The 15,676-nt window shown below is 41.5% G+C and overlaps 1 protein-coding gene across 1 annotated transcript in view; it reads left to right on the top strand.

The window, feature by feature from the left end:
- The window catches only part of LOC128686573 (lactosylceramide 4-alpha-galactosyltransferase-like), a 49,117-nt gene extending 44,326 nt beyond the window's left edge, over nucleotides 1-4,791 (top strand). The window contains exons 7-8 of the mRNA XM_070084363.1: nucleotides 3,863-3,922; nucleotides 4,236-4,791. Of these exons, the coding sequence (XP_069940464.1) occupies nucleotides 3,863-3,922; nucleotides 4,236-4,388 (213 nt within the window). The 3' untranslated portion in view covers nucleotides 4,389-4,791. The remainder of the gene's footprint in view (nucleotides 1-3,862; nucleotides 3,923-4,235) is intronic.
- Nucleotides 4,792-15,676: the final 10,885 nt, after the last annotated feature.

Raw genomic sequence — 15,676 nt, 5'->3', positions numbered from 1 at the left:
GCATGTCTGTGATCTTTCTGCAGCTTCCTACATCTTTCTTTTTCTGTTCTTCTTCTTGAATTTTCTTCTTTCTTTTCTGTGACCCACTCGCATAAGAACGTCCAACATCACGTTCACGAGATGCCATAATGAGGATGTATCACTGTCTGTAATCATGCAAATACAAATTTTTCATTATCAATTATTATTAATTTTTTAATTATTATTAATTTTTTTTTCTGTCAATTGGGGGATATGGCCCTTGTAGCCCCCTTTCCTCTGGCTGCGCATCTAAAAATTCAAAACGTTACCAGAAAGGAGTCATATACAGAACTTTTACCATAGATTAGGTTAGTGATTTGGGCTACGAATATTTTACTAATTCATCCTCCTTGATCTCCAATTTACTTAAACAGAAATCATACTGAGTCCAAGAACAATGCACAATGGTATTTATATTACCATTTTCATAACTAAACTAATCATTATGTTTTGCATGATATATGGCCTACCACCATAGATAAGGACATGAGAATTAAAGAATGCAGGGACAATTTTCAGTTTCACCCAACCAACGATTTTCTGATGTGGCTTATGTGTTTCTGGGGAAATATGTAGTAAATTAATTGATGTTCTACATCACTTCCGTCGCAACTTGAAAACTAAGCATTTGCGACGGAAGTGATGTAGAACATCAATCAATTGAGATCTGTTATTGAAATGATAAAGACTTAAAGGCAGGACAAAGTGCTTTTAAAACCTACAAACGGAAGTCAGTTTGCGTTTTTAGGTTTTTCTTTATAGTATTTTTACCAAAAATGCGTCTTTACTGGTCCATGCATCTTTACTGGTCAAGTAACCCTATCAGGTACCTCCCTTAACATTTAGAGGCGAAAACAAACATTTATCCATACACATCAATGTCTATCAACAACACTTCAGTTAATTTGTCACAGTACAAGTCTAGATAACGTGTAATTACTACAGAAAATTGGAGAGGAATCTCCCATACTCACCCATTAGCGGGAAAACACAGCTGTTCTGATGTAAACAAAGGCGTGTTGAGTGTTGCCATCTATGGTTAGGTTTATTTATTTTTATTTTATTTTATTTCATTATTTATTTTTGTTTTGATTAATTTTTAAAAATCAATTTTACTCTCCAAACACTTGAACTTTTTAGGTAGGGACCCCTTTGCACTTGCACCATGTGCGCAGTCTTGGATGAGCCCCTGAACCCCTTGGACCGTGGGGCCCCCAAATGCGCGGGGCCCTAGGCAAATGCCTAGTTTGCCTATGCGGTAATCCGGCCCTGGCTAGGACTGAGTATACTACAAACTCTAATTACACAAAAGAGCGGAAAAGTAATGCGAAGGACCTGGGTGTGGTAATGTCCGAAGATCTCACCTTCAAACACCACAACAATGCCACTATCACATCTGCGAGGAAACTGATAGGATGAATAATGAGAACATTCAAGACAAGAGATGCTAAGCCAACGATGATCCTTTTTAAATCACTTGTACTATCCAGGATGGAATACTGCTGTACATTAACATCCCCATTCAAGGCAGGTGAAATTGCAGATCTGGAGAATGTACAGAGAACCTTTACTGCACGTATAAGTTCCATCAAACACCTTAACTACTGGGAGCGCCTGGAAGCACTTCACTTGTACTCACTGGAGCGCAGGCGAGAGAGATATAATCTACACCTGGAAAATTCTGGAAGGACTGGTTCCTAATCTGCACACAGAAATCACTCCCTACGAAAGCAAAAGACTTGGTAGGCGATGCAACATACCCCCAGTGAAAAGTAGTGGCGCCACTAGTACACTAAGAGAAAACACAGTAAGTGCCCGGGGCCCAAGACTCTTCAACAGCCTCCCACCAGCTATAAGGGGCATTACCAATAGTCCCCTGGTTGTCTTCAAGAGGGAGCTGGACAGATACCTAAAGTCGGTGCCGGATCCGCCGAGCTGATCCAACACCGTACGTTGGACTACTTGCGGCCAACAGTAACAGCCTCGTTGATCAGGCCCTGATCCACCGGGAGGCCTGGTCGTGGACCGGGCCGCTGGGGGCGTTGATCCCCGGAATGCCCTCCAGATAGACTCCAGGTAGACACCATCTCACCTCACTACATACTATTCTAGACTCCTTACTCCCACTTAACTAAACACACAAATCAGTATTTATTCAGAATATGTAATTAAAGATGGGAAAGTGAATACATTATTACGTTCAATTATAATATATTAATACTTAATTATTTATTACAACAATGCACTTGGAGAAAGAGGAAGGATTTGATAATTGAAATAAGAGAATATAATAAACTGACGAAATTAAAAATACACTTACAGAGCAAAATAGCATTCTTAGTAGATCACTCCCAGGAGACCAAAGCTGCTAGCCACAGGTCCTAAGACCTCACACAGGGGCCTCAACTATCTTCCTAAGAGAGTCTGGCCACCGAATCCTCACATAGAGTCCCAGCTCTGAATCTGACCAAAACTTTTCTCAATGTCCTCTTTGAGCTACTTTCCCTGAGCTTATAAAGGCCTCCATATCCCCCTTCCCTATAACTTCTGGCTAGAGATCAGCTTCCATGGGAAAAGTCATCATATGATCTCCTAGCAGAACTAACGTATGAAAATGAGCAACCAACATTCCTATTTTCGCAAACACAGAAACAGGACACCCTGTCCTGTTCCTGTTTCCCAGCAGCTCTCTCGTTCCTTATAAACAAAATACTGATTAATGCCATGACTTGTGACTGCACGAGGAACAGTCGGAGTAGGATGCGCAAAATGTTATATTTTCCGTAAAATACATTTTCTCTTTATTAATATGTCCTTACAAATAAATAAATTTATAAACCCCAAATAGGTCGTCATGAACGACTGTCTGTGAATCAACAGAAGAATGAATGGGGACTCCAACCCTGGTCCATGCGTGTCCCCGAACATTCTTCCCTTTATTCGTTGACAGTCATTACATTACAGCGTCTGTGACATGACTGTACCAGCTACCACCATCTCATCTTACAAGCCCCCCTCTCCCCCCTCCAGAACTTTCCTGGTACATCTTTTCTTCTACCTCTCAGGCCATAGAAAAATCATAATAAACAACTGTCGATGAATAAGCGGAAGAATGGACGGGGACTCGAACCGTGGTCCATTCGTGTATCAGGCCCTACGCTGCACCAGTCACAGAGTTTACATTCGGCTGATTTTTACGACCAGCATTTCTGTCACGTGGTTGTACTAGCTGCCACAGTCTGCCAGGTATCATCCCACTCCAACACAGCAGCTCTCTTGGTATATCTATTCTCATACCCCACAAAGCCAAGGGATCAGATATGTGGTTTGTTAAGTAATATGTATCAATAACTCCTTTGTGCCCCACAATTTCGATGTTCCATGTGTCCCATTATATGTCCGATGATGTCATAGTATTAGATGACTAACTTGTTTATTTAGAATAAAACTTTAGATAAACATATTTAATATATTGATATTAGAGTTTATTTTTATTTAAACCTTAAGTATTGGAGAGATCTCAGAGTCCGTGTGATAAGAAATACATTTAATAATTCATGACTATTTACAAGCCCTGAGAGCTGAATTACGTTATGATCTTCAAAGATATATGTTACCTCGGCCTTATCTTTCAAGGATCCTGTGTAAACACTATCTTGGTCCTTTTAAGGGAAGATCTGCCTTCGACAATTTGCATAGTGAGAGGTTCAAAGGTTTCTTCTTAGCATTTGCAACATTTTAATAAAGTATGAGGAAAAATCAGAACCGAAACATGAAAAAATGTCCCAGTAAGATGATAAATTGTAACAAACTGTAACTAAATTTCCCTTACGTGTAACAGATCTCTCAGTACACCGAGTTGGATGACGAATACAACTGCGTCAGCACTAGTAAAGGCAGTGTCAGTACATTTCTAGTCATTCCACTCACATACGAGTCCTAGGCAGATTGTAGTCTAGTTGGAGAGATGTATCAGAAGGCAACTTCTCTAGATTCAGCCTCTGTACTGTCAGGTTCGGTTAGGATGCAGGGGAACGTAACGTCACATGTAGTTAATATGATGTCATATATCTGCAACTTGAAAATATCTACAGTGGGTGTCCGAGATATGTCTTTCTTTTTATGAATGACATAGTATATGCATCCAGAGATTTTCTTGTATTAGATTATTTCTTGCAGTTCGTTAACATTGTTATAATCACCTCCTGTTACAGGTTTTCTCAGATTCTTACATGATTCACATGTGGAATAAGCTGAGTCACCTGGAGCCAGTCTTCAAGGAGTCGGGGAGCATCTACGACGTCGCAGCCAAAACCTTCTGTCCAGTCACCAGAGCCGTCGCTACTGCGCACTCCAGCCTGTACTAAACATGCACAACCCAATACTAAGCCTCCACCAGCCTGTTTTGAGCCTTCAGCTGCACCATTCTTTACTGAGCTTTCACAAGCCCGCACTGAGCCTCAGATAGCCTGTAAAGTTTACCTGCCTGTCATGAACCTTCAGTAGTCAGTATTGTTCAGAGACTTTAGATATCTGTACTTAGCTTACACCAGCCCGATCTAAGCTCACACCAGACTGTACTGAGCCTTAACCCGTTTGTGAAAGACAGGTATACAATACCGACAAGATGAAAGTTAAGACACATGTGCAACATCTGGATATCTTTATTGTAGACGTTTCGCCATCCAGTAGCTTTATCAATACAGATTCTTGGACATGGTTGTAGAGAATCTCTACAACCACGGTGCTGTAAACACCACCTCCAAGGCTGAGGGACTGATTACCTCATCTTCTGTATATAGTTCTTCTGTTTTCTTATTATGTCCAAGAATCTGTATTGATGAAGCCACTGGATGGCGAAACGTCTACAATAAAGATAACTAGATGTTGCACAAGTGTCTTACCTTAACCTATTTGTTCTGAGCTAACACTAGCTTGTAATGAGCTTTTATCAGCCTGTAGTGAATTTGTACTATCCTGTACTGAGTTATTACCAGGTAATTCCGATGCTTTACCAATTTGTACTAAGCTAGCAACAGTCTTTTTAGCTCTCCATCGATATTGTCTCGCAACCAACAGTCTGATAGAATAGATATAGCTGTAGCTTCACACGAGCCATGTCAATGTTTTAGAAAAAAAAACTAATGAACGACTGCCACTCGTTCAAGAGAGATGAAAGTGTGGAAAAAGACACTTATGTACAGTTCAGGACATTTATTAAAGGAAACGTTTCGCCACGAGTGGCTTCTTCAGTCCTAATACAAAGAATTCTAAGAAAACATATATTGTTTCAGACTATGAAACAATGCTCTTCTCCAGACTGAGGGACTGACCACCTCAAAACTTTAAGTCCCAAGTCTTCAAGTCTCTTCTGCTTCTATCAACTTTTCGAAACGTTTCGAAATAAAGATACCTAACTGTTGCATATGTGTCTTACCTAACAACATATATAAATATATATATATATATATATATATATATATATATATATATATATATATATATATATATATATATATATATATATATATATATATATATATATATATATATATATATATATATATATATATATATATATATATATATATATATATATATATATATGTAGTGGCAGGAGTCAGGTGAGGTGACGCATGGGTAGAGGTGGTAGTATTAGTAATGGAACTAAGGAGGTGAGGCTAGGTGAAATTAAGACACATGTGCAACATCTGGGTATCTTTATTGTAGACGTTTCGCCATCCAGTGGCTTTATCAATACAAATTCTAGGACATAACTTGAAGACAGTAGAACTATGTACAGAAGATGAGGTAATCAGTCCCTCAACCTAGGAGTAGGTGCGAAGAGCACCATAGTCGTGGAGATTTCAGAATCTCCACGACTATGGTGCTCTTCGCACCTACTCCTAGGTTGAGGGACTGATTACCTCATCTTCTGTACATAGTTCTACTGTCTTCAAGTTATGTCCTAGAATTTGTATTGATAAAGCCACTGGATGGCGAAACGTCTACAATAAAGATACCCAGATGTTGCACATGTGTCTTAATTTCATCTTGTCGGTATTATATACCATTCTTGCAGAGGTGAGGCTAGAGAGGGACCTGCTGGCATCAAGTAACACAGTTCCCAGGATGGGTAATATCCTCTTGATTAGTAATTTTGAAATACTGTAACTACCGGATTTTTGCTTTATAGTGTTACTGACAGAAATTAGTGCAGCTTCAATGCATTTTCTCCGTCTTAAGTCGTCTTCTTTAATAACTAGTTTAGCTTCGTTGAATTTCATGAGGTGTCCAACATCGTCTCTATGTTGAACACATGCGTTTTTGCGGTCATCATTTCTGCAAGCATTTTTGTGTTCTGCTATCCTAATGTCCAGAGTTCTGGCTGTTTCCCCCACATATACTTTGTAAAGTAAAAGGACACAAATGCAACTAATGTGATTTTTTATTGTGGCAACGTTTCGCTCTCCAGGAGCTTTATCAAGCCATTACAAACAATACAGGTGTATGTATAATGTTCGCCAAGACCGTAGTCCTGGCACGGGTCTCAATCTTGCGATGACCCGTCTCTGGCTCCCGAGGGAGAAAGGTTTCTACAATGATGCGACATATGCTGTTCAAGCACTCTTCTGGTCAGTTCAACTGGTGCATCTCATAAGCGACAACACCGTATGTACTCCTAAACTATGGACACTAGCGAGGAGGAGGATATGTCGTTATCACAGGTAACAGCTTGTCTGGTTCGTTGACTCCATGGTACACTAGTGTGGCCGCAGTCATCTCTGGTTCCTCTTCGGGAGGGAATATCACTCCTAGTTGCCTGCGGAGTGTCTCAGTAACTTCGCACTCCAGAAGATAGTGTGTTAGGGGCCGCTGGACAACGTGCTGACAGTACTGGCACATCTCTTCCTCAGCCTTGTCTACCATCATCTTGGCTGTGGGAAAGCCCAAACGAAGCCGATGGATGGCGGTACACTGCGCTCTGGACCAGCTTCTATCATATGGAGGGGGTTCTCCCTGAGTCGCTGCTCGGTACCACTGTTGAGATGGGGTATCACCTAAGACCTCCCCCATAAGTTTCATGGTTCTGGCAGCCACCAGTTTGGTCTGTCGTAGGCTGATTGGGACAGTAATCCCAACATGTGGATAGTCTGTTGCTGCCTTGGCTGCATCATCTGCCGCCTCATTTCCCCGGATGCCAGCATGGCTGGGGATCCAGTTCAATGTCGATCTGTTACCCTGAACTTCTAAGGCTGTCATTATGCTCAGGATCGATGTGATGAGGTGAACATTGTCCTGTGGTTGAGGATGGGAGAGGGCATTGATTGCAGAGGTGGAATCAACATGTATGACAGGTCGGAGTCGATGTCGTAGGGCATGTGACAATGCCTGCTGAATCGCCACCAGCTCAGCTTGAAGGATCGTGCAGTGGTCAGGGAGTCGCCAGCCTTGTGTGTGACCATTGTGGTACAGTCCAGCTGCTGCTCTCTTCCTGTCAGGGTCGACAGAACCATCTGTGAAATACACTGCACATGTGCCTCCCTCTGCCAGTGCCATGCTTGTCTCAGCATGATTGCTGAGGGTGTTTTGACTGCAGAGACGCTTAGAGATGGGTAGCTGCATGATGCAAACATCGGCTGGATCTGGGCGCCAGGGAGGTGGTGGATGGTACCCAGCAACAGGAAGGTCACAACTCTTCTCAAGGAGTAGTTGCATAGGCAGCAGCTTTCGCCCAGCAGCACAAAACGAACGAATCCAGGAGTAGTCCGTGAAGAGTGTGGGATCTTGTGCCATGGTTGTCAATATCCGTCTCCTTAGTGGGGTACCTTGCTGCCTGTGCAGAATCGTGGCCACTTTGCAGGCGTTTATGTATCTTATTCTGTCAGCCAAGGAAGGAAGCCGGGCCTCAGATCTGAGACATACTGTGTTGGTCCAGATGGGGGCCCCAAGCATAGTTCTTATCGCCTGATTTTGTACGACCTCCACTCTTTGCCTGCTCTGCGGGAAGAGATGAGCTAACGCCGGTGCACCGTAGTCAATGAGCGAGCGTATAGCTTGTATATAGTACAAGCGAAGTACATCTTTGCTTGCCCCTGCATGGTGCCTCGTCATGGCTCTCATGGCGTTGAGTCTGAGTAGAGCACGTGACCTGACATACTCGGCCTGTTTCTGAAAGGTCAGCTTTTTATCAATGTAGATTCCCAAGTACAGGTAGGAACCTGTCCACTCAAGTTCTATATCCTGAATACATAATCTATTCACAGGATCTGGTCCCTTGAACATCATTGCAAGAGATTTCTCGGCCGAGATCTTGAGGCCTAGTTCCTTGCAAGACTGCGTAATTAGGTCCAAAGCTCTCTGAGCCTGTCGTTCTAAATTGCCTTTCCCATTCACTACGAGTGCAAGATCATCAGCATAGCTGAGGAGCTGTGTACCACTATGAAAGGGAAGGCTCACAAGTTCCTGCATAAGGATGTTAAACAGGGTAGGACTGAGCACACCTCCTTGTGGTGTACCGTTTTCCAGGGATTTAAAGGAAGAGTAGTGTCCCTGAAAGCTGACACAGGCCTGCCTGCCCCTAAGGTAGGACTCTATCCAGGCCAGGAGGCGTCCTTTGATTCCCTTCCGAGCTAGTATTGCCAGAATTGCTGTGGGGCTGGCTAGCTCAAATGCCTTTTCTAGGTCGAGGTAGACGACAATACTAGGTTTTTTGTTACTGTCAGCAATCTGGCTTAGTAGAGTGGTTATGCACTCTGCTGTACCCACTCCTTTGGTGAAGCCAAATATGTGATGATGAGAGGGTCCAAGTTTCCATAGGAGGCGGTTTAACACCATCCTCTCAGCAGTCTTGGCTAAGCAGCTGGTCAGCGATATGGGTCTCATGCTGCCTGGGTCCTTGGGCTTTGGAATTGGTACGATGGTAGCTTTCTTCCAAGCTGCTGGGAGTGTCCTGGCCCTCCACGACTTGTTAATGATGTCTAGTATGGCCTCCCATCCACTCTGCCCAGCCCGTGCAATCATGGAGTATGTAACACCATCGATGCCCGGGGCAGTGTCACCTGTGTTCTTAATGGCACGTCGGAGTTCCAAGTCCGTGAGGTCTTCATCAGTCACATCTTCCGACTCACATGCAGCTTGTATCGTTAGCTGGCGCTGTGGCAGAAGATCCGTCTGTATATTCCGGATGTCCTGTGGGAGCTGAGTGGATGCTCCCCTGGAAGTGAAAAGCTCCACTAGTTTCTCAGCTTCCTGGGATGGGTTCGGGTGTGCTGGTGGCCTCGGCTTGCTTTTGCCATTTGCTATGTTGAGTTTGCCCCATATCTCAGATAAGGTGGTGTGATGCCCGAATGTTGAGCACCACTCCAGCCATTTCTCAGTTTTTACTCTGAGAGAGACTCTGCGGGCATGCTGCACAATGGCTCTCAGAGTATTCCTGTTCTCTGCCGTAGGGTTACGCCTGTATAGCTTCCTAAAAGAGTTGATGCGGTGGTTCTGCTCCCGCACCTCGTCATTGTAGAACCACCAGTCTCTTTTGTGAGTGCGTCCTGCGGACTTCTTTGGAATTGCGCACTCTGCTGCCTGGATGAGAACAGTGATTAGCTCCTGTTCAGCCGTATCACAGTCTTCAGATAGAGAGTATGTGGACCACCAGTCATGAAGATAATCCTGGAACACCTTCCATTTGGCCCAAGATTCCATGATGTTGCAGTGTCTGACAAGTTGTGCAAGAAAGGTATAAAATACCGACAATATGGAAGTTAAGACACATGTGCAACATCTGGATATCTTTATTGTAGACGTTTCGCCATCCAGTGGCTTTATCAATACAGATTCTAGGACATAATAGGAAGACAGTAGAACTATATACAAAAGATGAGGTATATATAACCGCCAGTCTTCTTGTCTTTGCTCCATATTCTCCTCCACCACGATGCTGTGAACACTAACTCCAAGGCCGAGGGACTGATTACCTCATCTTTTGTATATAGTTCTACTGTCTTCCTATTATGTCCTAGAATCTGTATTGATAAAGCCACTGGATGGCGAAACGTCTACAATAAAGATATCTAGATGTTGCACATGTGTGTTAACTTCTATACGGCCTGTCTTTGTATCATCAGCAAACTTACTCATGTCACTCGTAATCCCTTCATCAAGGTCATTAATGTAAATTATGAACAAGAGAGGGCCTAAAACTGATCCTTGTGGAAAGCCACTAGTGACTAATCCCCATTCAGATTTCACTCCATTAATGGTAACTCTCTGCTTTCTATTGGTAAGCCATGCCTCAATCCATGCTAGAACTTTACCTCCTATACCATGAGCTGCCACTTTTCTTAAGAGTCTCTTGTGAGGTACTCTATCGAAGGCTTTACTAAAATCCAAATAAACAATATCATGTTCCTTATCACTGTCAACTGCCTCAAATGTTCTATTGAAGAACGTCAGTAAGTTTGTCAGGCAGGAACGACCTCTCGTGAATCCATGCTGAGATTCATTTATCAAGTTATGCTCTTCAAGGTGACTTCTGATAATGTCAGCTATAATTGATTCTAATAACTTGCCCACTATAGATGTCAGGCTTATTGGACGGTAATTTAAAGGAGTGGACTTATCCCCTGATTTGAATATAGGAACCACATTAGCCATCTTCCACAACTCTGGCACAACACCGGTAAGGATGGACGCATTGAATACACTCGTTAAAGGCTGACTAAGCTCCATCTTGCATTCCTTAAGAACCCTGGAAAACAGCTCATCGGGTCCCGGGGATTTATTTTGCTTCAGTTTGTCTATCTGTTTAATAACCTTGTCCCTCGTGACAGTAATATTAGTTAAATTAAATTCATCAGGAACTAAATAATTGTTAATTACTGGAATCTCATTTACATCTTCTTGGTTTAGAAAGACACGTAAGCAAACACTATAACATATTTATTAGAAAACGTTTCAGTCCTGGGACCTTGATCAAGGTCCAAGGACCGAAACTTTTTATAATAATATGTTATAGTGTTTGCTTACGTGTCTTTCTAAATCAACTTGTCGGTATTTATTACCAAGGCTTATTCCATGTACATTCTTCTTCGAGGAACTGCGGACTGGAAATTCTGTAGGCTCTCAGAAAGAAGCCAATAACTACCTTTCTTTTAGTTCTTGTGTCATGGTGAGAGAAGAAATGTAGAAGATCGTTCTTGTAGGTAGGCTTCCGGTAGACTTTAGTGCAGGAATCTACACTATACCATGTGGGGGGTGTGACAAAGAATATGTAGGGGAAACAGCCAGAACTCTGGACATTAGGATAGCAGAACACAAAAATGCTTGCAGAAATGATGACCGCAAAAACGCATGTGTTCAACATAGAGACGATGTTGGACACCTCATGAAATTCAACGAAGCTAAACTAGTTATTAAAGAAGACGACTTAAGACGGAGAAAATGCATTGAAGCTGCACAAATTTCTGTCAGTAACACAATAAAGAAAAAATCCGGTAGTTACAGTATTTCAAAATTACTAAGCAAGAGGATATTACCCATCCTGGGAACTGGTGTTACTTGATGCCAGCAGGTCCCTCTCTTGCCTCACCTCCTTAGTTCCATTACTACTATATATATATATATATATATATATATATATATATATATATATATATATATATATATATATATATATATATATATATATATATATATATATATATATATGTCGTGCCGAATAGGCAGAATTTGCGATCTTGGCTTAAATAGCAACGCTCATCTTGCCATATGGGACTAGTGAAAATTTGTGTATGCAATAATTTCGCCAAAATCATTCTGAACCTAACGAAAAAAATATATTTGATTGTGTTTGTTTAGTACTAAATTATTGTAAACGTATTTAAAATATATTTAGTTGGGTTAGGCTAAAATAAATTGTTCTTGTTATAATAAGGTTAGGTAAGTTTTCTAAGATTCTTTTGGTGCAAAATTAAAAATTTTTACATTAACATTAATGAAAAAAAATATATCTTTAAACTTATAAGAGAAAATTTCAGAAAGGACTTAATTTTAAATGAGTTCTTGCTAATTGACCAGTTTTACATATTCGGCACGACATATATATATATAAATATATATATATATATATATATATATATATATATATATATATATATATATATATATATAAATATATGTTTTCTTAGTTTTCTCTGAAGAAGCCACTCGTGGCGAAACGTTTCCTTTAATAAATGTCCTGAACTGTACATAAGTGTCTTTTTCCACATCTTGTCGGTATCACCATACCATTTCCTCAGAGATGAAAGTACCTTGAACCTGTGAGGCATGTCCCTCCCTCTTGCACCCGTCAGGCGCGTCCCCGTCTTAAACCCGTGAGACACATACAGCCTCATGTATACAAATACAAAATACAAATACAAATTTTTATTTCCTTGAAGGTTTACATTGAGGTTATGTAATTATAATAATGAGTTGCAGTGCACAGAGAGCCACTGTCATTCCATGGCATTATGGGCAGACTAAATTTAATGGCTTACTGACTACTTAATACTAGAGAAATTGATCATAGGTTTTTAAAGTTGTACATCTGTTTTTGTAATAAAGTTGGTAGAATTACCGACAATATGTAAAGTAAAAGGACACAAGTGCAACTAATGTGACATTTATTGTGGCAACGTTTCGCTCTCCAGGAGCTTTATAAAGCTCCTGGAGAGCGAAACGTTGCCACAATAAATGTCACATTAGTTGCACTTGTGTCCTTTTACTTTACACATCTGTTTTTATTTATAGCAGACAGTAAGTTTACTCAAATTTGAATCTGGGGATATTACATTGGGACAAGTTGAAAGAATTTTGTAGGCTGTGTAAATCAATAATAAATATTTAAATTATATTAAGGGAAAATAGCACTGAACGTTGCTGAAAGCAGTTTACAGTGTGAGAATGCTTCAATCTGGTGTAAAGTAGTTTTGTTTTGGGCAGGTATTTATACTACAATGTAGTAAGTATTAAGTAATGTATGAACTTTGGGTATCTAATTTTGAAGTGTTTATATTTAGGTAATTGGGAGATTTTTTGGTAAAGTTAAGGATTAAGCATTTAGTTTAGGGTGAGTAGGTGGTTTTTGAGAAGAGTCTTAAATTGATGTTCAGACCGGGTGACTTTAGTATTTACTGGTAATGTATTCCAAATTTTGGGGCCCTTTATGTGCATCTAGTTCTTATACAGTGTGATATGGATGCGGGGTGCATCAGAAAGTGATACGTGTCTTGTGCTATGGTCGTGTGTCCTGTTAAGGTTGATGAGAAGTTTGAGTGGAGGGTTTATGTTTGAGTGTAGTGTTCTATGTTAAATTAGACACATGTGCAGCCCTTGTGTCTAATTTAACAACGTGTCGGTTCTTTGAACCATTCGTCTACAATAGTGTTCTATGTATGTAGTAGGCGCAAGAATACGTGTGGATGTTCTTTACGGTGAGTAGTTTTAGACTTTTGAATATTGGTGGAGTTTGCTGTCTGGAGTGGGAATTTGTTATCAATCTGACTTTGTATGGACTGATGAAGCCACTGTGTGGCGAAACTTTTCCTCAATAAAGATACCCAGGAGTTGCACATGTGCCTAATTTATCAACATGTCGGTTCTCTGAACCATTCATCTACAAAAGTTGTAATAAAGTTGGTAGAATTACCGACAATACGTTGCCACAATAAAATGTCACATTAGTTGAACTTGTGTCCTTTTACTTCTCATACCCAAGAGTTGCACATGTGTCTAATTTATCAATGTGTCGGTTCTCTGAACCATAAGACTGCCATCCCCACGAGCCCCTTTGGGGCGGGGCAGATGGCAGACCAGAGGCCTAGCTTCTCCCTACGAGCCCCGTGAGGGCGGGGAATGTGGCTAGGCCTGGGGACACTTAGTCCCAAAGATGAGGAGGTAATTGTACCTCCTCTCATGGAAGACTTAAGTCTCGAGACACTCCCCAGATAGGGAGCCAAAGCCGGGTCACCACTACTTGGAAAAGACCCGGGCCGGGAGAATACCGGCGAATAAAAAAAAAAAAAAAAATCATTGATCTACAATAAGAACATAAGAAAGGAGGAACGCTGCAGCAGGCCTGTTGGCCCATACTAGGCAGGTCCTTCACAATCCATCGACTAACAAAACATTTGCCCAACCCAATTTTCAATAATACCCAATAAATAAGCTCTGATAACTCTATCCGCTCATATGCAAGTCCCACTCAAATCCAACCCCTCTCACTAATATATTTATCCAACCTAAATTTGAAACTACCCAAAGTCCTAGCCTCAATAACCCAACAGGTAGACTATTCCACTCATAAGAACATAAGAACATTGAACTGCATCTGCCACTTTTCTGACCAAGAATAGAGTTTGTCTAAATCATCCTGGAGTTCCCTAACATCTACGTTTAAATCAATTATCCTACCTATCTTTGTGTCATCGGCGAATTTACTCATGTCACTGGTAATACCCTCATCAAGGTCATTGATATATATTATAAACAACAACGGGCCTAAAACTGATCCCTGTGGTACGCCACTTGTTACAGATCAGTGGTGACCTGTACTTAACTGTGGTGACCTGTACTTAACTCAGTGGTGACCTGTACTTAACTCAGTGGTGACCTGTACTTAACTCTGTGAAGAAGTGTCTTGTGTGCTCCAGTGGACTGAACCAAGATGCCCTCCATCGAGCAACTTTACCAGCAGCTTAAGGAAGAATTGACGGTAGCGAAGATGGAGATACGGCGATTGACCGAGGAGAACAAGAGGATTCGAAGTAGTCCTCCTGTTTCGAGTCCTCAGGTCAAGAAGGGATCGTGGTCAGTGGCTGGACAGCAGGGGACGAAGTTGACGATCAAGAAGACGAATGGAAAGCCAGAAACGATGAAGAAGAAAGAGACTGCTGTAGAAACTCTTGTGGAAACCTCCAACGCATTCTCGGTGCTACCCGACGAATGTGAGTCGACTACTGGGATCGTCACGACGAACGACAAGGAAGGTAAGAATATTGTAGTTGTTGGGGATAGCCAGGTTAGATACATGGATAGGGCATTCTGCTTGAAGGACAGGAGTAGGAGACAGAGGGTTTGCTTTCCTGGGGCTGGGATGGAGGACATTGTTAGCTGGCTTGACAGCATCATGAACAGTAATGGGATCAATCCTATTATTTGCCTCAGTGCTGGAGGCAATGATGTAGGCAAGTGCAGAAGTGAGGATTTAGTTAGAAAGTTCAGGACAGCTATAGACATAATTAGGAAGAAGGGGGGGCACCCTGTTATATGTGGCATTTTGCCAAGAAGAGGTGTTGGTAATGAATGGTTGTCCAGAGCAATTGGTATTAATTGTTGGCTGGATAAACACTGTAAGGATAATGCAGTACCATTCATTGACAACTGGGACAACTTCTATGGCCGAAATGACATGTATGCCAGGGATGGGGTTCACATATCCAGGGCAAGTGTGGGTTTTCTTGCTAACTCAGTTGAGGGGGTTGTTAGGACTTTAAACTAGGATTAGTTAGAGGTATGGGTTTAGAAATGATAAATAATGAGTATGGATATATTGAAATATGGCTTAGAAAGACACGAAAGCAAACACTATGACATATTTATTAGAAAACGTTTCGGT

This window comes from Cherax quadricarinatus, chromosome 12 (assembly GCF_038502225.1).
Source record: "Cherax quadricarinatus isolate ZL_2023a chromosome 12, ASM3850222v1, whole genome shotgun sequence".
In the NCBI taxonomy this organism is placed as follows: Eukaryota; Metazoa; Arthropoda; class Malacostraca; order Decapoda; family Parastacidae; genus Cherax; species Cherax quadricarinatus.
Note: the sequence above shows the minus strand (reverse complement) of the source record. Positions and strands in the feature narration are given on the sequence as shown.